This window comes from Poecile atricapillus, chromosome 26 (assembly GCF_030490865.1).
Source record: "Poecile atricapillus isolate bPoeAtr1 chromosome 26, bPoeAtr1.hap1, whole genome shotgun sequence".
NCBI lineage: Eukaryota > Metazoa > Chordata > Aves > Passeriformes > Paridae > Poecile > Poecile atricapillus.
The window spans coordinates 5,348,085-5,371,759 of NC_081274.1; the positions used below are offsets into that span (position 1 = coordinate 5,348,085).

At 48.4% G+C, this 23,675-nt stretch overlaps 3 protein-coding genes across 3 annotated transcripts in view; 2 read left to right on the plus strand and 1 right to left on the minus strand.

Annotated features, from left to right (window-relative positions):
• LOC131588627 (zinc finger protein 239-like) overlaps nucleotides 1–23,675 on the plus strand; it is a 369,862-nt gene that overhangs the window by 283,167 nt on the left and 63,020 nt on the right. The gene's annotated exons all lie outside the window — the stretch shown is intronic.
• Nucleotides 1–23,675, minus strand: part of LOC131588585 (zinc finger protein 239-like) — a 143,900-nt gene that overhangs the window by 17,239 nt on the left and 102,986 nt on the right. The window lies entirely within an intron of this gene.
• LOC131588460 (zinc finger protein 239-like) lies at nucleotides 19,192–19,917 on the plus strand. Its single transcript, XM_058857331.1, has one exon. It carries the CDS (start codon nucleotides 19,192–19,194, stop codon nucleotides 19,915–19,917), a length of 726 nt encoding a protein of 241 aa, XP_058713314.1.

The following is a 23,675-nucleotide window of genomic DNA, read 5'->3' on the forward strand; positions in this document are numbered from 1 at the left end:
CAGCGCCGGGGCCGCTCCTCAGCCCAGGCGAACGAGAAATGGCGGAGCTCAGCCCAAGGCAGGCGAGTCCGTGCCGTGTGCAGAGCCCGCCGCTGGCTGCGATTGGCTGCTTCTGCCGTCACTCGTGGCTCTGGCGCGCGCTGATTGGGCAGAGCGGGGACAAGCCCGGCCCCGCTGGCGCCCCCAGGGCGGCCGTGGGGCAGGAGAGCCGCCATTGCCGGAGCGTCTGTGCGGGCCCGGCAGCGGCGGCAGCAGCGGCCGGAGCCCGGTGAGGCGGCGGCGGAGCTCGGAGGCGGCCCCAGCGCAGCGTCCCGGGCACAGCGCAGCCACCTCCGGCCTCCCGACACGAAGCGGGACGAGCCAGCGCTGCTCCGCCACCGCCTCCTGCCGAGGCCCCAGCGGCAAGGAGACCGCGGGCAGCCGCTCCCACAGCGCCCTCAGCCCAGGGCCAACACGGGCCGGCCACGGCACAAGCCACCCGCCACAGCCCCCTGCCGCCCCCTCCCGGGCCCGCAGCGAGCCCCGAGCCCCCGCAGAACCGAGCGCGGCTCCCACCTGCGATGGCCGGGGCCGCCTCCGAGCTCCGCCGCCGCCTCACCGGTTGTTATAAAAGAAATTACAATTTTGACAGCTAGGTCCCTTGGGTTAATGGCAGTTTAATTCAATTTAGTAAATGGAATAGTAATTTGGTATAAAAGAATACAGTTTAGTAAAAGAATATAATTTAGCAAAAAATTACAATTTATATCTATAATTTGCCAGTAATTAAGTATGATTAAAGCATAAGCAAAACCGACCGGGGTACGGCTTCCTCACCCTGCCTCATGTACAGAGCAAAGCACTTCAAGCTAAACTGATATAGTGTATGCTTATACATATTCATTAATGCTTCCTGTAAATTTCCTCTTATTTCAAATTTTTCTGACTTTACGTCACTTTTCTTCACGGCACATGCTTCACTTGTTGTTAGGGGGTCTTCAGTCTTCTTTTGGGGGTCTTTTGGTGAAGGCTTCTCCTCTTCCTCATTGTCCTTTGGATAACCTTACAGGTTTGTGTGTGCGTACTAAGCGTTGTGTTATGTTACTCTACTAATTAGTCTGATATTTACTGATTTTTAGGCCCAATGCCTAAAGGTGTTCTAATTTTGTCCATCTCAAGGACGTTTTGGTCTTGAGACATCACTTATCTTCTAAACTACATCCTGTACCTCAATTTTAACATGTAACATCTGCAAAGGGGTACATCTGCCTCATAACACTGATTCTTTTGGTTGCTTCTGATAATAACTTGCCAAATAGTTACAATTTAGTCAGCACGAATCAATTCCATTTATTTTAATACCCCACTTCTCCTTTTGATTACATTTATTCATGCCTTTTTTTAAAAAAAACATAGACTTGAATCTTATTTTTTTTATCTTCTCCATAATTTAATTTCTTGCATTTACTTTATTTTCATTTCTAATTTTTTAACATTTTTCATGCTGTATCAAGCTTTTTGCACTCTCTTTCAAATTTATTTAACTTTTTTTTTGAGCTATTATAGTTTCTTTTCGTTCAGTATTCCTTGAATTACTGAATGGATTAGTCTAATAAGGCATGAAATTATACAAAATAGAAACAATAATCTTAATATAAAACATTATGCCATAAATTTTAACTTTTTCCACTAAGTACTTCTTAGGTTATCTCACTAATCAGTCTTCAAAATAAAATTCTATTTTTGAACTGGTATATATATCGTTAGCAATTTTTGTGACGGCTCTTCTATAATCATTTATCTTTATACAACACTCAGATTTGTTAAACTTTCTACAAACTCCCCCTTCTTCAGCTAACAAATACTCCAGGGCAATTCTGTTTTGATAAACAAATGCTCACACTTGTGAATGTTGCTTGGCCAGCAGCTTTAGAGCAGTAGAGGTGTGGTTTGAAACAACTTTAACTACTGTCTGCAGCTTCATGAACTGATTCAATAGATAGATTTGGGTTCTATATCTCTAAGATCCATCTGCAGCTCAAGTGGCTGGGTCATCTCTCTGCAGGCCATTTGTCTTCATTTCTGGTTTCTTCTTGCTTTTGGAAAGTCAAGGTTCAAGTCTCTTTTATTGTTTTTTAATGTTTCATAAAGTGGTGTTCTTAACATATTGCTCCTGGACCTCGGTATAATGAAGAAGGAGGGTCATATAACTCTTAAGATACAGGTTCTTCTCTACCTTTGAGGTAATTCACTGTATGCTCTTTACTCACAATTTTAATATATTCCATCAGGGGCTTTCCATTTGTTACTTGTTGTACCTGGTTGTTCCAAATAGAATTTTAGGTCACTTATGGATTGGTAAGGGTTAGCTCCGGAACTTTTATACCAGCACAAATCAACATGGTTATCCTACAATTAGTTTCTTTTTGTCATTCTCTGATATCCAGCAGGAGTTTTTGGTGGCCAAGTGTTAGTATTGTTATCTGATACAAACTGTTTTAATTATTTGATGATTCAAAATTTATCTTCCAGGTTATTTTAATGTCTTGGAAGTTTGAGTAAGATTTCATTTTAAAAATTGGTCTGGAGCTAGACTCTCACTTTCCCACAGCTATTTTTTAGCTACTTTAAGTCTTTCACAAATTTAACATTTAAATAATTTTAGTTCTGTAACTACTTCTTGCATTTAACTTACAAAAATATTTTAGTTAAGGTTGGCCAATCTCAGTTGCTATACTGCTGTTTCAACTGTTCACACTACTTACTAATTTTCTCTAATTCTTTCCCTGAGATTTTTTTATACTTTTATAAAATTACTGTGATTGTAACAGGCAGCATTAACATATGGATGTGCCACAAACATAGATTTTATCTTGTTTTTGTATTTGTCACATTTGTTTGCATTTGTCACATGGATCAGAATTATTGTGATTTTGTTTTTGCATAGTTTGTTTGCTCATTGTTTGCTTTTGTGCTGCTTGTTTTAATATCGCTTGTTTCTTTCTTATTCTTTTCATTCTGTCCCATCCTGCTTTATGGTTTTGGCCAGTTGCCAAGGGTATCTTAATGAACACAGTGAAAATAATCCTCAGGAGTTTTCACTCTCTGCCTTCCTCAAGGCCCCTTGGGCTGCAGCCAAGGGCCGAGGTGCCGCTCTTCTTGGTAGCAAAGTTTATACCCTGGGGTCTGGTCACTGACACGTTTGGTCTCACTGCTACCCTTGGCCTCATAAGGTTCCTATGAGCCACTTCAACTCTGCTTGTTTCAAGGATGGCACAGATTTCACAGCACTGTCTTACCTCTCCCTCTCTTAGTCAGTTATTTTTTTTTTTCTTTTAATTTAAACTACTAAAGCTCCAGAGATGTGCCAACTACAATAAAAGTTACTTTTTCCACAACTTCAGTTAGCAATTTATTAATAAAGCTTTAATTAACAGGGGGTTCTTTTAGCACAATTTTTGCTGTTAAATAAATAAAACATTTAGTCAAAACCATTTATATTTACTATACAAAATATTGGAAAACAAACATTTTAAAAATACGGAAATATAAGTTTCTGTGAAAAAAAAAACTGCTACATGTTTTTAACACTTATAATGCACATAACACAACTGTAACACACCATTTAGATACTATATATTCATAAAATGTGTTTGTGCTTCACAGACTCTGAGCAAGGCAGAATTTGTCTTTTGAATGTCTAAATATAATAAACCAAACCAAATTAATGCCAGGTTGTAACAAATGGTCAGTTGTGTTATATGTTAGAGTTCACTTGGCACAGCCAGCACTGCACACTTTTCAGTTAAATGGGATTTAGGTAGTGCTGCTGTTTCTATTTCCAGCAAAATATCTTTAGATGAAGGAACAGTTTTACCTCTTTTTTTTTTTTCTTTTTTTTTTTTTTTTTTTTTTTCTGCTACTTATTAGTTTGTAAAGGATACAACAGATAACTCTCGCTTTCTTGTGTTTTAGTAATAAATTTATCTTTCCCCCCACCCCGGGGAAGCTGCAGGGTAGCATAGTCGCTCTCTTCTTGATAAAAAGGTTCTTTTGAATTTACATACTGATTTAAAGCTTAACAAATCCAATCTTTAAACGATCCAAACTTTGGCCAATTCAAATGATATTTTCGGATCATTTTCTTTGTCTATTTAAACATACAATAATTAATCATTTTCTGCTTGTTTTTCCTCTCCGGGATTCCCATGTATCCCAAAATCATAACATCATCCTCAGTGGACTGTCCTGAGGAATGCTCCCTTCCTGAGAAACCCCCTCACGGTTCTCACATATTCCGGGCTCTTGCGAATTCCCCTTATAATTCGCAGCCCCTGGGTTCAAGGACTTACTGTCCCTTGAACCCATCTCTGGCAGCAACCAAGCAAGAAATCTCCGGTACCAGGAGAATCTTGATCCCCCTCACTCACTCCGTGCTTCAACTTCCCCCCTCCCTCAATATTACTCTCTTGCTCTATCCCGTCTTTTGCCAACTACTCGCTTCCTGTCTAATTTCCTCTCTTTCTCAATTTCTTTTACCCCTCTTCGACTACTCATTTCTGGCTACTTCTCTTCCCAATCCCTCTTAGCTACGTACTAAAGTTCCCAACAATTTTCTCTTTTTAAAGGAAGTTGAACCTGACTCGATCACTCTCCTCCTGAGTCACTTCACTCAGCGATCAGATCGCTCCCTTCTCCCCGAGGACTTTCCCGTGGGTTTTAAGATTGGGACTCTCCCTCCCGTCCCTGCCGGGGATTTTCACTCGTTCTTCTCTTTCCCTTCCCTCCTTTCCCGGCCGGTCTCCTCGCGGAGAGCCGAAAACGCGGTACGGCCGGAGGTCTGCACTCCCTTTGTGGCTCCGGGCTGCCCAGCCCCGTCTCAGCCACTGCACACACACACACAGGCACACAGCTCCCCCCTGCCCAGCCCCGTGGGACTCACACACTCCGTTTGCCCAGCGCTTCTTGTGCACAAGACGTTTTACAGGCACCTTTATCTCTGGCCGGCACTCTACGGGAGCTCTTCTGCACGCTTCCTACAGCCAGCTTCTTCTGCTTATGCTTTATCCTAAGTGGAACTTCTATTTCCAAGGGAGCACGATCTAACCTTGGCACCACCTTGAAAAATTGGTGGGGAGCTCCTTCCCATCATTAGCCGTTCTTCCCCTAGATTGGAGTTCACAGGTTTTGGCACCAAACTGTTATAAATGACTTTCAAATTTCCAAACAGTCAATCTAATTAATTGATAATATACTTTAATAAATTAGATACAAAATAATAAAATAATACAATTTAGCAAAAGAATACAATTTAGTAAGAAAGATAGAATTTAGTAGATATATTCAGATACATATATGTTTGTGTGTGTGTCTGAATATAATTGGCCAGTGGTTACAAATGGTTAATGCATAAGCAAAACCAACCGGGGTACGGGGGGCGCTTCTCACTCCACCTCACGTACAGAACAAAGCACTTCAAGCTAACCTTATATACTGTGTGCTTGTACATATTCATGAATGTTTCCCGTATGTTTCCGCATATTTCGAATTTTTCTGATTTTACGTCATTTTCCTTCAAGGCACATGCATCATTTGTTGTTAGGGGGTCTTCAGTCTTCTTTTGGGGGTCTTTGGCGAAGGCTTCTCCTCTTCCTCATTGTCCTTTGGATAACCTTACAGATTTGCATGTGCGTACTAAGCGTTGTGTTAGGTTACTCTACTAATTAGTCTGATATTTACTGATTTTTAGGCCCAATGCTTAAAGTGGTTTTAATTTTGTCCATCTCAAGGCCGTTTTGGTCATGAGACATCACTTATCTTCTAAACTACATCCTGTACCTCAATTTTAACATGTAACATCTGCAAAGGGAAACATCTGCCTTATAACACTGATTCCATTGGTTGCTTCTAATAATAATTTTCCAAATAGTTACAATTTAGTCAGCACGAATCAATTCCATTTATTACACAACCTCCCGGGCCCGCAGCGAGCCCCGAGCCCCCGCAGAACCGAGCGCGGCTCCCACCTGCGATGGCCGGGGCCGCCTCCGAGCTCCGCCGCCGCCTCACCGGGCTCCGGCCGCTGCTGCCGCCGCTGCCGGGCCCGCACAGACGCTCCGGCAATGGCGGCTCTCCTGCCCCACGGCCGCCCTGGGGGCGCCAGCGGGGCCGGGCTTGTCCCCGCTCTGCCCAATCAGCGCGCGCCAGGGCCACGAGTGACGGCAGAAGCAGCCAATCGCAGCCAGCGGCGGGCTCTGCACACGGCACGGACTCGCCTGCCTTGGGCTGAGCTCCGCCATTTCTCGTTCGCCTGGGCTGAGGAGCGGCCCCGGCGCTGGGCCCGGCCCGGGCAGGAGGCCAAGGAAGCGCCGCTGCGCTGAAGCGCCGGGAGCTCGGGGTGCCCGGGAGCTGAGGGCGCTGCGAGCTGGGGGTGAGTCCGGGATGGAGCAGGGCTATGCCGGAGCGAGGCCAAAACTCTGTGACTCTCCTTCCTGTCCCGGGCGGGGAGCAGAACACACAAGGAAACGCTCGGGGTCTGGATGAGGGTGGGGACAGTTCAATCCTTAGTCACGGGCACAGCACACCTGATTTGGGAAAATTATTTGAATTTGTTTTCAAACGTGTCAGAGCAAGAAAATGAGAAGTAAAGTAATTCCTCCGGAAATCCATCTTGCCCCCAGCTCTCCCTCCTTCCCGGGCTTAACTTTGTGCCCCTCTCCGTCCCCCTCCCCGCCCAGAGGCACAGGGATGGGGGTCACAGTCAGGTCATGTCAGTGCCTCCCCCTGGGGGACAGGAATCCTTGTCCTGCTGCAGCCTGGGGTCCCTGCCAGGGGCCAGAGTCCCTCAGGACCAGGCTGCTCCAGCGGGGATCGCCAGGGGGATCCCCGAGTCCGGCCAGGAGCCACTTCCATGGCTCTGCAGGGGCTTCCCCCGGGCTCGGGGCCTCTCTCAGGCACCCCCTGCTCCGGCCCGGCCTCATTGCCCCCCTCACCCCCCCATGCAGCGAGTGCCCGGGCAGGGAGATCCACGATTTTCACGGGGCTGAATCTTGGAGTTTCTGAGCTTTATTGGGCTGAATGTTGGTGTTTTGTTTTTTTGTGGGGGCTGAATCTTTGTATTTTGGGGGGATATCAGCTTTTTGGTGTTTTGGAAGTTTTTGATCTGTCTTTGTTAGCGTTCAGGAACACACAGAATCACAGACTGAATATATGCAGGTGCTTTATTGAAGCGTGGGTGAACTAGGGGTATCATCAACCCAAATCTAGCTCCATCGTCTTTGTCCAAAGTGCACATATTTCTACAATTTCAGCTGAAGCAGTAATCACTATAACAACCTTATCAATATTACTTCATTAATAAATCTTCATTAATTTTATCTATATTCCTTCATGAGACTTAACTCATCCTTGCACGAACATGTACGAATCTTATCTTTGGAGATGGTATCTTGGAGACCCCAAGTACCAGTTCCCATTACCGTAAACATTTCAGCTTGCTAGTCCATTCCTAATACCAAGCATTCTTGTGGCCTACCTCCACATGATTTTAAGAAACATTTTCAGAAGCATTTAACCCCATAATAACATATTTCCCCCCTTTGAAAATATTTCACTTTACTATAAGTGTAATGCTTTCACTATATACAGTCCTTTTTCTGAGTTTATACTTGATGTTCATCTTCGAATCCACAGTTGTCGTAAGCGTTGTTACACTCTGGAGGACTTGGAGATGACAAATGTGGATGTGCATCTCTGTCCCGTGTCAGCGCCTTTATTATCTTCTGGTTCCAGGATACTCTTTTCTTTATCTCTCCTTTCAGAACTGCACAGATTAACCAGATTGCTAAGAACACAATTAGTAGGATTATCAGACTCTCAAGAATAGATTTGATCGAGGAGCTCACATTCTATCCTAACCCTTCAAAAATTTTATCTACCCAACTTGTGGTCAGATCTTCCCTCTCTTTCTGTGCTTCATGTTCTATTTGTTTTAATTGATTAATGTCGTATTCTACATTTGCAGTTCCATTTGGGATGTGGATGCAGCAGTGATCCATTTGTCCTTTTAGGTACCTGCATACTCCGTGTTCTTTCAACAATAACATATCTAAAGCCAATCTGTTTTGCAGGGTCATTTTAGTTGTGGCTTGTAATTGTACATTTAGCTCTCTAAATCCCTCTTTGGTAACTCTTGCCAATCTCTTTCTACCTGACCTGTAAGTTTGTACAACATCTTTCTATTGTTATAATTTGGTATTGGAGCAAACAAGGATTCCAGAGCCCACTCAAATTTTACACTACTGGAGGGTTCCTGCCATCTTTCTTCATCTTCAGCTTTGTTTTCCTGAACTTCTCATCTTGTTCTTATTTGCAGAAGTTCATGCTCTCCCTTGAATGGGGACCTTTTCCAAATTGGGCATAAGGTGGGGAGGCCTAAAGTAATCTCTTTTACTTTTTCACCTACAGGCAAATGTGTTGTCCAAGTGCCATCGCTTGCTGCCCATCCAAATTGGCCTGGACTCTGAATTGTACTTGTGCTACATATTACCTTTTGGATCACTTGTCCTATCTTGTCATTTATTTCACCTTGTTTATGTTTGATTCTTCTGCAGGAACATCCAGTTTGCAGAGCTACCACTAGTGGTGGCATTTGTTTTATTTCTTCATCATCAGAAGTACAGTCCTAAGTTTTGTTCCATACCCACCAATTCACTTTGTCTGCCTCCATTCTACTACTGGTTGCAGTGTTCCATACCCCTGGATCTGTTTCATTTTCAGAGCCTTCCCACTTAATGCACCAAGGGCTATCTGCCATAGATTGGAATTTCTGAAGCACACTCATTGACCATGCACTGTCCCAAGCTTCAGCCCGATCTTTTCCTTCCTGTCCTTCACACTTCCACTTTGATACTGGAATCTTTTCTTTAATGACCTTTGCTATCTTCTCATAACACCATCCATAATTCCCTAATCCCCCATCCCAGCCTAGTTTTGGTTCATACTTTCCTCCATTTTCATGACAATCCCATCTAGATGAATACTTTGGCTTCACAGCATTTTCAAACACTGTCTTATTTTGGTACTCGTAATCTATTTGCAATACACAGCTCACATTTTCATTTTTATTCTTTTGCATTTCAGGAAAATTTGATGTTATAATTCTTTAATTTATTTGGTCTCCTGCTGCCTTTGGTATTGGCAGACAGGCAGTTATTTTGCTGCTGTTTTGCATGTTGGCAAAATCTTTAATCAATCTAATCATCCCATTTTCTGCCTGAATAGTATTAGAGACTTTTATCACTTGTGTTTCTGGCTGCACCCCCACATCCCTCTTCATTCTAAAATGAAGAGTTGTCAGCTGATCCTTTTGCATTTCACATCCCAAGGTAACAGTGATTCCAACTGATGGCCCTAAAGGCCATAAAATAATCACCATTACAGTCACTAGCAACCTAGACATTTGAAACAATCAAACCCGCTTTATCTGCAGCTTTGTTGGTCCTACAGTTTGTGCAGTCCACAGTGCAGGGGAAACGTTCTTCACTCTGGTGTAATGTATGCAGGGATCCAGTCCAGCTCCTTTGACTGCTGTCAAGGTAGTTAACAGTACCTGATAGGGTCCATTCCACCTTTCTTTTAATGGTTCTTCCTTCCAGCTTTTAACGTACACTTCATCTCCCGGGGGGATGTCATGAACTGGATTCTCAAGAGTCAGTGGCCTGTTCCACAGAAGGGTGCTCCAAAGTCGAGCTCGAGCTTTTCCAAGAGACAGAACATAATTCTACACCTCTTGCTTCCCTGTAACATGTACATTTGGATTAGGTTCAGGGGATTCATATGGTTTCCCATCCAATATCTCATAAGGACTGACTGACATCCCGCTTCTAGGCTTTATCCAAATCCTCAGCAGTGCTATTGGTAAAGCTTGTGGCTGCTGCAATTTAGCCTCTTGGCATATTTTGCTGATCTGCCTCTTCAATGTCTGATTCATCCTCTCTACCTGTCCACTGGCTTGGGGTCTCCATGGTGTATGGAGATGCCAAGCTATTCCCAGTAACCTACTCACCTCCCTCACTACTGTGGCTGTGAAATGTGGGCCCCTATCTGATGATATTCCTAGAGGCACCCCAAATCTTGGAATGATTTCTTGCAGTAACCACTTGACTGTCTCCTTTGCTTGATTTGTGCGACAGGGAAGAGCTTCTGGCCATCCTGAAAATGTGTCAACCCCTACCAATAGATATTTGTATCCTCGAGTTCTTGGTAATTCTAGAAAATCTACTTGCCAATAATCTCCTGGTTTTCCCTAATTGTGCCTGTCATCTAGCCACAGGATTGTTCTTTAAGCAAATTTCACATTTTGACATTAATGATTTTGGATTTTTAACATCCATACTGAAATTAAATTTTGTTTTATCAATTTCATCAGTGCCTCTGCACTCCAATGACATTCATTATGTTTAATTTGTAGAATTTCCCTCATTATCAAGGAGGGTACCACTACTTGTCCCTGTGTAGTCACATACCACCCTTCTGAATTCTATGCATTCAGTGAGCGTCCCAATTTCTCATCCTCTATTGAATATTTTGGTTCTGGTGGTAAATTGAATTGAGATACATTAGTTTTTAAAGGTATCAATGCTATTGCAGTTTGTGCTTCTCGAGCAGCTTGTCGGGCTGTCCAGTCTGCTTTCCGATTTCCCTCATGAATTTTGGAGCTTCCTGATTGGTGAGCTTTACAGTGCATGATTGCTACTTGCTCAGGCTTTTGTACTGCTTTTATTAATTGCAGGACTGCATCTTGATGTTTAATGTGTGTGCCTTGAGAAGACAGCAGTCCTCTTTCTTTCCACAGTGCTCTGTGTACATGCACCACCCCAAAAGCATACTTTGAGCCAGTCCATATGTTTACCCTTTTCCCTTCACTTAATTCTAGTGTTCTGGTTAAGGACAACCAGTTCTGCCCTCTGGGCAGATGGATTTGGTGATAATGCTTTTGCCTCCACTATTGTACTGACTGTTGTTGCCTGGGGGTCCCAGAGCATCTTCCTCTCTGCCTCCTTCTCCTCCATTCCTCTAATGCTTGGGCATGAGAAGTCTGGTTTGGGGAGAAAAACAAGGGGTGACCACCTAGGATTCAGGGTTCCTCCTGCCCAAGTCCATCTCTAGAAGTCATCAGGTGTCTTGTGTCCATGAAAATCTCCAAAGCATCAGGACTGAGAGGAAAAAATCCCTCCCTGAGGTTCCCCTTCTGTGGGGTCCCCACTTTGGTGTCCCAGGGCTTCCCCCTATGCAGGCTCATCCCTTCTCCGGGCTGCCCCTTCTCCAGGCTCCCCTCCCTCCCGGCTCTCGGGGTCCCCCCTCTCCAGGCCCCCATTTCAGGCTCCGGGACTCCCGGGGCTCCCCCCTTTTCGCTGCTCCCCTCCCCCTGCCGGTACCGGGCATCTCAGGTCAGCTTTGGAGTCCTGCAAGATCCAAACATCGCTCTGCCCGGCCCGGCCCCAGAAAAAGGAACAGGGGTCCCCAAAGATACTTGGAGTGAGCTCCAAATATCCCTTCCCCTTCAAACAAATCCTGCCAGGACGGCCCAAGACATTCGGGGCGAGGTTCCCGTCCCCGGTGAGCTGCGGGATGCGGGGCCCGATGCTCCCGGCGCGAAGGGGCTGCAGATCCAGAGAGCGATGGACGCACGTGGGGCCTCCTCTGCTGCTCCTCTTGCAGTTCCTGCTCCTCCTCTACCCCTCCTCTTCCTCCCGCTCCTCCTCCTCCTTCCCCTCCCTCCTCCATCTCTCGGCTGCTGGCGAGGAGCTCTGGGGTGAGCGGAGCGGGGCCGGGAGGCGGTGGGAAAGCGCTGGGAGAGGGGGATGAGGGGAGCTGGGACAGGGGGAGAGGGGTTCTCAAGGAGGGGCTGCCAGTTAAGCCCAGGAGCCCCAAATGCCCTCCGTGTCCTGGCAGCCCCTGGCGGCGCTGTGGGGGCCGGGCCGTGCCCCAGTGCCGGCTCAGGGGGTGCTCCAGGCTGACGTGCTCCACCTGGCAGCTGGAGCTGAGCCCGCATTGCCGGGGGCGGTTTCCAGCAGCACCAGGAGCTGCTGGCTCCAGTCCCCGCTGGGGAGCACGGCAGTGGCCAGCACGTGGCCCGAGAGCTGCTGCTGGCCCTGGGAGCAGCTCAGCTGGATGTGGGCAGGGGAGAAATCCATCAGGGAGCAGAGCAGGCGGCCGGGGCCGGGCTGGGAGCTCGAGGGCACCAGCGAGATGGACACGCTGGGATGGGCAGGGTGCTTGGGGACTCCCCCAATGCGGATCTTCCTCCCCACAAGCCGCAGGGAATCGCTCCAGGGATCGAATGCTGCAGAACAGGGAACCACATTTCTTTCATCCCAAGCCCACCTTTCCCTCTCCTCTCTCCGCCTTTCTCATCCTTCCCCAATCCATTGACCCCTCTCAATGCAATTTGGGTTTCCCAGCACCTTCCCCCACGCTTTGGGGGTTTCAGCCCTCTCTTTTTCCTACTCTTCTTCCACATCCCTTCCCAATCGTCCCTCCAATCTCTAACCCCCTCCCCCGTGCTTGGATTTGGGGGTTCCAAGACCCCCTGCTCAGTCTGTGGGTCCCATCCCCCCTTTCACTCAATTTGGGGAGATCCTATCAGATTTTTTTCTGGGAGGAATCCCTGAGTTACAGGATTTTTGGGGTGTAGGTTTGAAGGGGGACAGCTCTGTCTGGCATTTCTTTAACCCATGGTCTGCTGGTGAAGCACAAAAACGTTTCCCATTCCCATCCTTTCCTCATTTGGACTGGTTCATGAGCTGCTTTCTTGTTTCCTTTGGTATCTGTTCTCATCTATTTGTCAACAGCAGTTTGAATCATTTACTTTTCCACAAATTCTGCCTCCTTCTGCTAATAGATAATGTGATCCCATCCCATGGTGAAATGTTGTGTTCCTCATCTGAGTGGATTGGCTGGGAGGAAGGTCAGGAGCTGGAGCTGTCTGGTTGGTTATTATTTCAATGGCATCCTGTAATCTGATTATCCCATTGAAATGATAAATGGTTTCTCTGGTATCTGATATCAATTTGTTTGGGTTCCAGGGTCTGGTCCATAGTGTTGCAGGATTTGTTCTGGTGGCCATTCATCTTTTCCCCATTTTTGGGTGCTCCCTCCAGCCAGGGCTGCATCAGTTGTCAGCTTTTCTCTCATTAAATCATCACATACTTGGATTCCCAACTGATTTCCCTGAACTTGTGGTAGCAAATAAACCCCAGTGGTCTGATACACCCTATATAACATAGACAGTGACAGCACATGTTGGAGTGGGGACAGGGATGATTCTCCCCACTTGTTTTAGTGAAGTTTTCACGACGTAGCCTATTTTCTGTTTTCCTTTGCACCTCAACCAGTTTCTGCTGCAGAGTCAGATATCCTCACAATGGGCTGTGCCTTTAGCTGTGCAAATTCCATCTGTGCAAGCAGGCAGAGCTTGGGCTGAGGGGCAGAGAGAATCAGACAAATTCCTCCTGCAGGCAGGAAGCCCCTGGGCCATTGTGCAGGCTTTGGGGCATCAGTGTTAATTTGCATTTCTAAAGCTCCTCTCCTGGCTGCCTGGAACAAAGCTTCTCTTCCCCAGAGGCCATGGGATGACTCACATTTGGCCACTCCAAAAGTGACATTTTTGAAGAAAAAAATACTATAGTATCTCTTTACAAGTTAAGGGTGTCACCTTTAAAGCTTTTAGTTTTTAAAACTGAGGCATAAAGGTGAACATTCAAAAATGCATACCAAAATTTTGCCATCGTAACAGCCACGCACACACATTCCCAAAAAAATCCAAAGCAATCAAGATTTTTTCTACTTCTTGCCCTAAGTCTAAAAACTGATTCTCCCAACCCTGGCCCAGCACTACCAGTCTGAGTAACAATATAGAAGTAGGATTATTAAAGAAAAGCATAATAATGGTGTAGTCTTGTCACCAAAACTGCGAGATGAATAAAAACTCTCCAACAGTATAAAATCAAGGCATGACTTGAGTCTGGCCAGAATGTGCAACAGAAATCATTAACTCCTCATTTTGGCTGGGTGTGCAGAGAAAATCATTCCAAGACATGTGAATTTAATAGATGTTTCCTAAACTTTATACAGTCTGAACCCATAGAAATCCCTTGGTTTAATGTTCATTGGTTTGAAGGTGTGGAGTTGTTAGGATTTGGTTTCCTGTTGCTCCCGGATTTCTGTGCCTGTGATGTGAATTAGGTGGGCACTCCTGGATTTCCTGCTCAGCCTTTTCCAGACCAGGTGTCTCCAGCTGTGCCTGGGGCAGTGTCTGGGGTGGTTGTTGGTTGATGTTTGCTGCTGGGTGTTGATGTTTTGTTGATGGTCGTTATCTTGGGGGGGAATCTTTTGGGCTATTCCCAGTCTGTTGAGATGTTAATTTCATCTCTATTGAGTGGTGGAATATCCCTTAAAAAAAACCCTTTAAAATTCCTTTCCCCAAGGCAAAGGCAAACCTAGTGTTACCAGAGAAATAAGATTTTAAGCTATTTTAAAGTTGGTCTATTTTGGCAGCAGCTAATCCCAGGCAGGGCAGAGTGTGAGTGGAATTGAGAGGCAGAGTGGAATTGTCCCAGTGCCTTCCCCAGCAGCTGTGGCGAGGGCAGGCACAGAAAGGGCTGAAGCTGCAAGAGTGAGAGCAAGGATTGTCCCGCAGTGGCTGGAGATGGCAAAGGAGGGTGGCCAGGCCGAGGATTTGAGCAGAGGATCTGTGGGCAGGCCCAGGGGCTTCCCCCGCTGGGGAGCCCTGGCTGCTGCTGCGTTGCCTTCAGTGCAGGCTCAGGGCTGGCCTGTTTAATATTCCCTTCCAATTCAGATTTCTGAGTCTGCAAGAGCCATGGCTGGGGCATCAATAATTTTTTTTTTTCATTTTCTTAAGATTTGTTCTCTTTCTTATGTCCACTCCATACCATTGAGACTATCTAGGGCTAAAGAAGTGGCAAAATGTGTTGTCTGCAAAAGAGAATCCTCAATCCAGCTCCTACAATTCGCTGTTAATCCTAAGAATTGCTGCAGGTACTTTTTTGTCCAGGGAAACATTATTTCTGAGATTCCCTGAATCCTGTCAGGGTCAATACAAGACAAAGCTTCAGTTAAAATAGGTCTCAAATATTTAACTATTTTCTCCACTGTTTGCATTTTTTCCCAGGTACTCTAGGCTGCTTTTTTGCCTGAAAATGAAGCCATTTCACAGAGGCTTCCTCTACCTCTTCTCCTTGTCCTCCTGACTGGATCAAGTCATCCACATCCTGCATTAAGCCAGTCCCTGGGGGTGAGGTCAATTCCTTTGATATTTCCTGCAAGGCTTGCCCCAGTCAGGCCGGTGCTTCCGTGCATCCCTGCAGAAGGACCGTCCATGTCTTGAGCATTTTCCCTTCTACCTCTTGTTGCCAGCCCAAGGCAGAATTCAGTTTGCATCCTCTGGGAGTGGGCAGATCCCCAGAAAGCATCTTTTGCATCAAGTTCTGAATGGCAGCAGTGTGAGGAGGGCACCTGGTTGAGGATGGTGTAAGGATCTGAGAGTGTGGGGTGCCTCGGTTTCATCATCTCATTTCTTCTTCTTGGGTCCTGCAGCATTCTGTGGATTCCATTGGATTTCTTGTTTGGCAGGATAGGAGCATTCTAGGGAGCCATCCCTGGCTCCCCAAGCCGTGCCTTGAGCAGGACTCCCAGACAGGCTGTGAGCCCTTCCTTCCCTCCCTTGGAACAGGGGATTGCTTTTCGACACCTCTTGTCCTGGTTGCTTGAGGGAAATTTGGAGAGGCTCCATATCTAATTTTGCCAATTTCCCTGGGGCTGCCCACACTTGTGGGTTCACTTCAGCCGTGGCTCTGCCAGACATTTGACACAGAGGTACAACAGAACCAGCCTCTGTATCACCTTTTGCAACATTAATTTGCATTGCCCATTTAGCCATCAAATCCCTTCCCAGTAAATTACAATCACAATTGTGAGCAAGTAAAAATTCCTGCATTTCAAACCCATCCCCCACATCTCCTAATAGTGGCTGAATAAAACACACCCACTCATCCTTCCCACTTAGTGCCTTAATTATTAAAATACTCCCTAGCTCCTTTATGTGTAAGATTCCGAGTGGATGGAGAGGCCCCTGTGTCCATCAGGAAAGGTCTCCTCTGGATCCAGAGCCACCCTGGATGTTCCCAAGGGCTGCAGTGTGGTGGGTCCCTGGTGGAATGGGAGCTGTGAGAGCGCTAAGAATCCGTGTCCATCAAGGGCTGGACTTGCTGGTGCTGAGGGTGCTCCTGTCTGTGCTTGCAGTGTCCTTGTGCCCTGCAGCTGGAAGGCTGATTCCTTGCCAGGGGCTGTTTGGGTGGGCTGTCCCCTGGCCAGGAGGGCAATGCCTGTGCCAGGTGCTTGTGGCCGAGGGTGTCCCCTGGGTGCTGGGGCCCCCTTGGGCCCTGGGCTTGATCCCTCAGGGGCTGTAGGAACTGTGCCATGGCCTTTGCCTTCAGCTTGGCCTTTTGCTCATCCCTTGCTGCATTCAGCTGCTGAGCCTTTGGGAGCAAGTGCTGCAGGGGCTTCTTGTGGCCCTGCTGCAGCCCCCCTCAGTGCCTGTGGGTGCTCATCGTGTGGCAGCTGCTGAGCTTTCTGCAAAATCCTTCCTTTCTGCAGGGACCCCAGCACAAAATGCTTAAAAGATGATCTGGATCCTTGCAGGTCTAATCCCCATTTCTGAGCTGTTCCTTCCTGGTGCTGGCTGTGCTGAGGCTCCCCTCCCCAGCCCGTATCCCAGAGCCGGTCCCTGTCCTGCCGCAGTGTCCAAAGGCGGCCCCCCCGGCGGGCAGGGCCGGCAGCTCCACGGGGCCGGGCAGCGGCCGGGGCGTCCCGCAGCCTCCTGGGGGCCGGGGGCCACTGCCGGCCCTGCCCGGGGGGTGCTGGGGTCAGGCAGCGCCCGGCGCTGAGCCCCGGCTGCCCCACAGCCCCGGCCCGGCCCCACAGCTCCCCACAGGCCCCCAGCCCGTGCTCCCGGTGCCGCAGCTCTGCGCCCGCTCCTGCCGCTCCCAGCTCAGAGAAACCCCCTGAAATCCTCACCTCCTTCTTTTCCTGTCCTGGAAAACTGGGATACAAAGGATCTGAGTCAGCTGGGTAATTCTGAGGATAAGACTCTTCTGAAAAACATCCCAATCCTCAGTGGTTTTCTCTTCCTCTTCTTTTCCATCATCCTTTTTCTTACCCCATAGATTCCTCCTGCTGCTTCTTGCCTTAAGCACATTCCTGCACACTCCCCTTCAGCCAGTCCCTTCCCAGCACACCAACACCATCCATCCCCTGTTGTCTAAATCCCTTCTGGCCTTCCCTTATTGCCCCCCTGGGTGTCCATGTCCTTAATTCCCTCTGGGAGAATGTGCAAACAACCTCCACATGCTCCAAGGGACCCTTGAGAGATATTTTGGGATCCTCATCCCTTTGGCTGGGACCCCATTCTGGCTTTCCCTTTTGTCCCCTCCCTGGGTGCCCTGCCATGTTTACTCCCCGAAGATCCCACTGTAGTCACTGCTGAGATTTTCAGGGCTCTCTCCCTGCTGACTCTTGAGAGCCCCCCTGATCCGTCCCTCGTCTGTCTCCTGCTCACTCTCGGGTACCCAATCAATCCCCGGTGCCGCCGCCAGCCGAGGGAGCCGATCCCCCAAACTGGGTGAGGCACCTTCAGCTGCACTCAGTGCCCGCCGGCCCGGACGGTGGAAGGAATTGCGGAGGAGCCCCAAGGTGTGTGGAAAGATTGACATCCCCAGAGGTTTCTGTCCACAAGGAAGACAGAGGAGTCCTGTAAAAGTAATTTCATTCATAAAAAAGGGTGAGGCCATGAGACATTTCTAATGAGATTTCTCCAGTTGTTGGAGGACACCGCCTCCTTTTCATCCTAATTTTCTTGGTCACATCTCCCTCTCCCTTTCCCCATTGGCTGAAGTACTGGAGAGGTACAGACTTCCCAGTGCACCTCCTACATACCCCCTTAATATGCACCCCACTTTTGTATAGCTAACGATATTGATGGCAGTGTTAAGTCTTTGTTGTTCTTCTGGAAGTTGATGAATTTATCAGGACCTTGGCTGAGCAGCAGTCTGTGTCATCAATTAATAACATTTTGTGCAGCTGATGGCTCCTCCTGTCACTTCCTTATGTCCACGTCCCTGGCCCTATGTGCAATGAGGTTGACGGGATCAGTTTGTAAAGAGCCTTTGTTGTTGTTCCTTTGCTGGGGTTCCCCCGTTTTGGGGCCATCCCCCCTGGAGCAGGGTGTCCCCCCTTGGTGCAGGCGCAGGGCTCAGGCAGGGCTGAGGCAATCAGAGCGCGCGGCGCTGATGACTCATCAGTGTCCAGGCAGAGCCGCAGCTGCCAGCGTTCCCCAGCTGGAGCCCAGCTGCGCCCCTCCCCCCCGGGCCTTGGCGCCCCCCTTGAGGGGAATTTGGGGAGGTGGGAGGGGGGAGCGCCAAGGCCGGGCCCCCCCGCGTTGTGGTGGCGGGAGCGGCTGCAGTGGGGAGCGAGTGCGGGCGGAAGCGGCCGAGAGCCCAGCGCTGCCCCAGGCCGAGCTGGCCCAGCTCCATCCGTGCCCCTGCGGTGGGATGCTGTGGGACTGGGGGGGAAGAGGGAGGCGGCAGTGGGTGCTGGGCCTGGGGGCAGGAGGGGAGGGGAAGGAGAAGCAGGGCTGAAGAACAAAATGGTGAAAGGATGCACGTGGGAGGAGAAGATGGGATTGTGCAGGAGGAGAAAGAGTAGGAGGAAGTGGAGTGTGAGGAAGAGTAGGGCCACAGGAGGAGGAGGAACAGGGAGCAGCACAAGGTTCCTCCCTCCCTGTATGTGCAGTCCCAGGAGTGTTGCCCTGGAGGTGGCTGTGGAGGGGATCCACGATTTTGATGGGGCTGAATCTTGGTGTTTCTGAACTTTATTGGGCTAAATGTTGGTGCTTTGTTTTTTTGCAGGGGCTGAATCTTTCTATTCTGGATAGGTTTTGCCTGAATTTGGTGTTTGGGTAGTTTTTCATCATTGTTTTGATGTCTGGGCTGAATCTTGGTGCTTTGCTTTGTTACAGACACAAGATGCCCAATGAATTTCTGAGATGAACTTGGGCATGGAGGAACCCTCAGCCCGAGGCGCTCTCTTCTCCTTTTCCTCCTAACCAGGAATTTTCCTTCTCAAACTGTTTAGATGGAAAAAGAGGAGAAAAAGCCCTCGAGATTCCACACAAGGAGGGTCTGTAAACGCAGCCCAGGGAGCTGCGAGGAGGAAAGATCCCCCCAGTGCCAGGAACATGGCCAGAGATCCAGCCAGAGCTCAGAGCTGGGGGAGAAGCCCCACAAGTGCTTGGAATGTGGGAAGGGCTTCAGAAAGAGCTCCCACCTGATCCAGCACCAGAGGATCCACACTGGGGAAAAGCCCTACGAGTGTGGGGAATGTGGGAAGAGCTTCAGCCACAGCTCCAGCCTGAGGAATCACCAGATGATCCACACTGGGGAACGGCCCTATGAGTGTGGAAAATGTGGAAAGAGCTTCGGAAGCATCTCTAACCTGATGAGACACCAAGTGATCCACACGGGGGAACGGCCCTACACCTGCTTGGAATGTGGGAAGAGCTTTGGGTGGAGCTCTGACCTGAGAAAACACCAGCCCATCCACACTGGGGAGAGGCCCTATGAGTGTCCCGAGTGTGGGAAGAGGTTTCGGACCAGCTCCAGTGTCCTCCTACATGAGCGGATTCACACAGAGGAGAGGCCCTTCCGCTGCCCTGACTGTGGGAAGGGCTTTAAGCACAACGCTCACCTCACCCTCCACCAGCGCATCCACACTGGGGAGAGGCCCTACGAGTGTCCCCAGTGTGGGAAGAGCTTCTCCAGGAGCTCTAACTTGTCCCGACACCAACGGAGGCACCAGTAAGGGAAGCCCTGCGAGTGCCCCGAGTACGGGAAGAGCTTCGTGCGCTGCTCCAGCTCCATCCCCCATGGGAGGATCGGCGTTGGATGATCCCCAGTGACCCCCGTTGGGCGGAGCCCTGGTGATCCGTGGTCCTGGTGATCCGTGTTGGGAAGACACCTGGCTGGGAGGCTCCACATCTTCCTGGCTCCCTGTGGGCACCTGGATGAACACAGGGGAATGAAAATCCAACAGGATACAGAATGACAATGGGAATTGTTGACTTTATATCCTCAAGAACCTTTTGCTTCAGGAGCTGTGTGGGCAGAGAAAAGGGGGTGACACCGGGCTTGGGGGGCCTGGAGGGGAGCACACACGCTCTGTGGGAGTGAGGACACCACCCCCGGGATCCCCCCTCACCTTCCTGCACAGGCAGAAGCCGAGCCCCAGTGCCAGGAAGACGAAGCCCAACACGGAGACTCCAATCCCCATCAGCATCTTGCTGTGGGCAGCGTTTGACAGCATCCCTGGAAGGTCTGCGGTGGTCAGGACCCCCAAAACTTCTCACAGACACCCTAAGCCCCTCCAAGCACCCTCCCAGTCCCTCCCAGCCCACCCAGGACCATCTGAAACCTCCTTTGGAGTCACTGATTTTAAAAAATCAGGTATTTTAGAAAAATTGGAGATCTTAGCTAGAGATAGGCCTTGCTGGAAGTAGTCAGAGTTAATGATTGAGTGAAAAGCAGGATTTGAGATAATGAATCTTAGACTTAGGTAAAAAATTACTTGTCACTGTATGTTTGTTCAGCTGTGCTTATAATGAGAGAAGAGAAACTGATAAACAGATTCAGGAAGATCACAGACCTTACATCTGGAAACCCATTTAAACGTCACAAGGGAGGAAACTGGAGTTGTACCAAATGTCATTTGTAATGTCAACCATTGTAAAGGTAGAAAGGTGAGAGTGAGGAAGAGCGGTTTTCCTTCATCTCTTGATGACCCCTCCTCACCAAAACCACCCCCTCCTCAAATTAGGGAACCCATCACGTAGGCAGAATGACTTTTTAAACTCATTACTGTGAATTTTAATCCAAAGTGGGGAATGGGAGGTGTTAGAATTGTGAATATGTATTAGTAATAATATATATTCATCTTTTGGAAATTCAAGATTTTTTAAATAAATAGACGCTGGAAGCTTTTGTCAACTCGCAGTGTGTATTAAGGGGTGACTCCTGCACTCGCCCAGTGCTGTGATTAAACATCCACTTTGTAACTTTAAACTGTTGGAGAGGTTTTTTGTCCAATTACAGATTGATATTGATACTGGATCAATATCGCAATTTTTTTGTTAAATCACTGCCAGTCTCTTCCCAGCCTCCCCAGGACGCACCAGAGCCCCTCCTGTTCCTCTCAGGATCCCACAGCCCCCTCCCAATTTCCCCCCACTGCCCCAGGACCCCCAAACCCTCTCCCAGTCCCTTCCCAGCCCCACCAGGACTCATCAAGAACCCTCCCAGTCTCTTCCCAGCACAACCAACCTCATCCCAATCCCTGCTTTCCAATCCCCAGTCTCCTTCCAGCTCCTCCAGTTTCACTCAAATCCCTCCCAGGGACACCCAGCACCCCCAAACTCCCTCCCAGTGTCCATCAACACCCCCAGAACCCCATCCCACCTTCCCCAACATCCTTCAAACCCCTTCCCAGCCATCCTAAGCACCTCAATCCCTTCCCCAGTTTAAACCAGTCTATCTCAAACTCCCTCCCAGTTCCTCCCAGCACACCCCAATCCCCCTCTGGGCCCCCCCAGTGCCTCCCCCGCTGCCCCCGGCGCTGTGGGGGCCGGGCCGTGCCCCAGTGCCGGCTCAGGGGGTGCTCCAGGCTGACGTGCTCCACCTGGCAGCTGGAGCTGAGCCCGCATTGCCGGGGGCGGTTTCCAGCAGCACCAGGAGCTGCTGGCTCCAGTCCCCGCTGGGGAGCACGGCAGTGGCCAGCACGTGGCCCGAGAGCTGCTGCTGGCCCTGGGAGCAGCTCAGCTGGATGTGGGCAGGGGAGAAATCCATCAGGGAGCAGAGCAGGCGGCCGGGGCCGGGCTGGGAGCTCCAGGGCACCAGCGAGATGGACACGCTGGGGGCACTGGGAGAGATCAGAAACAGAGTGGGATCAGCTGGGAAGGAACTGGATGAGAGAGGAGAGGAGTGATGTGGCATTGGGAGGGTCTGGAAATGAACTGGGAGGGACTGGGGTGGCACTGAAAGAGATGAGAGTGGACACTGGGACACTGGAAGAGAGTGTGGAGGTCTGGGAGCGAAGTGGGAATGAACTCGGAATTGACTGGGAATGGGCTAAAAAGGAGTGGGAGTGACTCTGGGGCCTCAGGGCGGGACTGTGGTGGCACTGGGAGGGACTGGGAATGAAGTGCGCGGCACTGGGAGGCCGAGTCCAGCGCGGGGCTCTCGGCTCTGTGGATCTGCCCGGCAACTGATGAGTCATCAGAGACACGTGCTCTGATTGGCTGAGGGGCGGTGTTAGCATTCAGGAATACACAATCATGGAATGATTATATGAAGGTGCTTTATTGAAGAGCTCTGCGTGTCAGGGGTACACATACCCAAATCTGACCCATCTTGGTTTTGGGCTGAACGTGTTTTATGATCTATCATTATACAACTTTCCTATGAATTATTAAACTGACATTGTTCTATTGCATGCATTGTTTTTACCCAAGCATGGATTTCTCGTGATTCTCCCCAGCGCCCTAACATTGTTCCTCATGTTCTTTAAACAATAATTATATCTAATCACATCTAACAATTGTATCATTTATCATCTACTGATTACACAGGTGCAGTTTCACCTGATCTTTAGCAAGTACAAGGCCTAACATTTCCCAGGGCCTACTTTTCCCTGGGCTTTCCAAACCTAACTTTCTTTCTATGTCCCCGAATTTTCTAAGATTTTAAGACCTTTTACTATCATTCCCCCCTTTGAAAGCATTTTCACTTCACCATAAGTGCAAATGTTTTCACTTGATACAGTCCTTTGTTTCTGAGTTTATACTTGATGTTCTTTGAATCCTTGATTGATGTAAGCATTGTCCTGGATGTTGTCACAAATTGGAGAACCAGAAGATGGTGGGTGTGGATCTCACATCAGTGCCTTTATTATTTTCTGGTTCCAGGACGTTTTCTTCTGTATTTCTCCTTTTAAGAGGCTATAAACTAACCAAATTGCTAAGAATACAATTAGTAAGATGATCACATTCTCAATGATAGATTTAATCCATGAACTCACATTCCACCCTAACCCTTTGAAGATTTTGCCTAACCAACTTGTGGTCAAATCCTTTTGCTCTTCCTGTGCTTCGTGCTCTATTTGTTGCAATTGTTTGATGTCATATTCTACATCTGCAGTCACATTTGGGGTGTGGATGCAGCAATGATCAATCCGTCCCTTTAAAAAAACTCACACACTCCATGCTCTTTCAGGAGTAGTAAATTGTAATTGTACCTTTAGTTCTTTAAATCTTTCTCAGGTCACTCTTGCTAATTTATCTACCTGACCTGTAAGTTTGTACATTTCTCTCTTCTGATAGTTTGCTATAGGACCAAGCAAAGACTCCAGGGCCCACCTAAATTTCACTTCACTAGAGGGTTCTTGCCAAGTGTTATCTTGATTCTATTCCTATCCTAATCCTTCCTAGCTGTGCCTGTGTCTACTCACTGAGTGAATTTTGCAATTGTTAGCATCCGTACCGAGATTAATTTTTGTTTTAGCAATTTCAC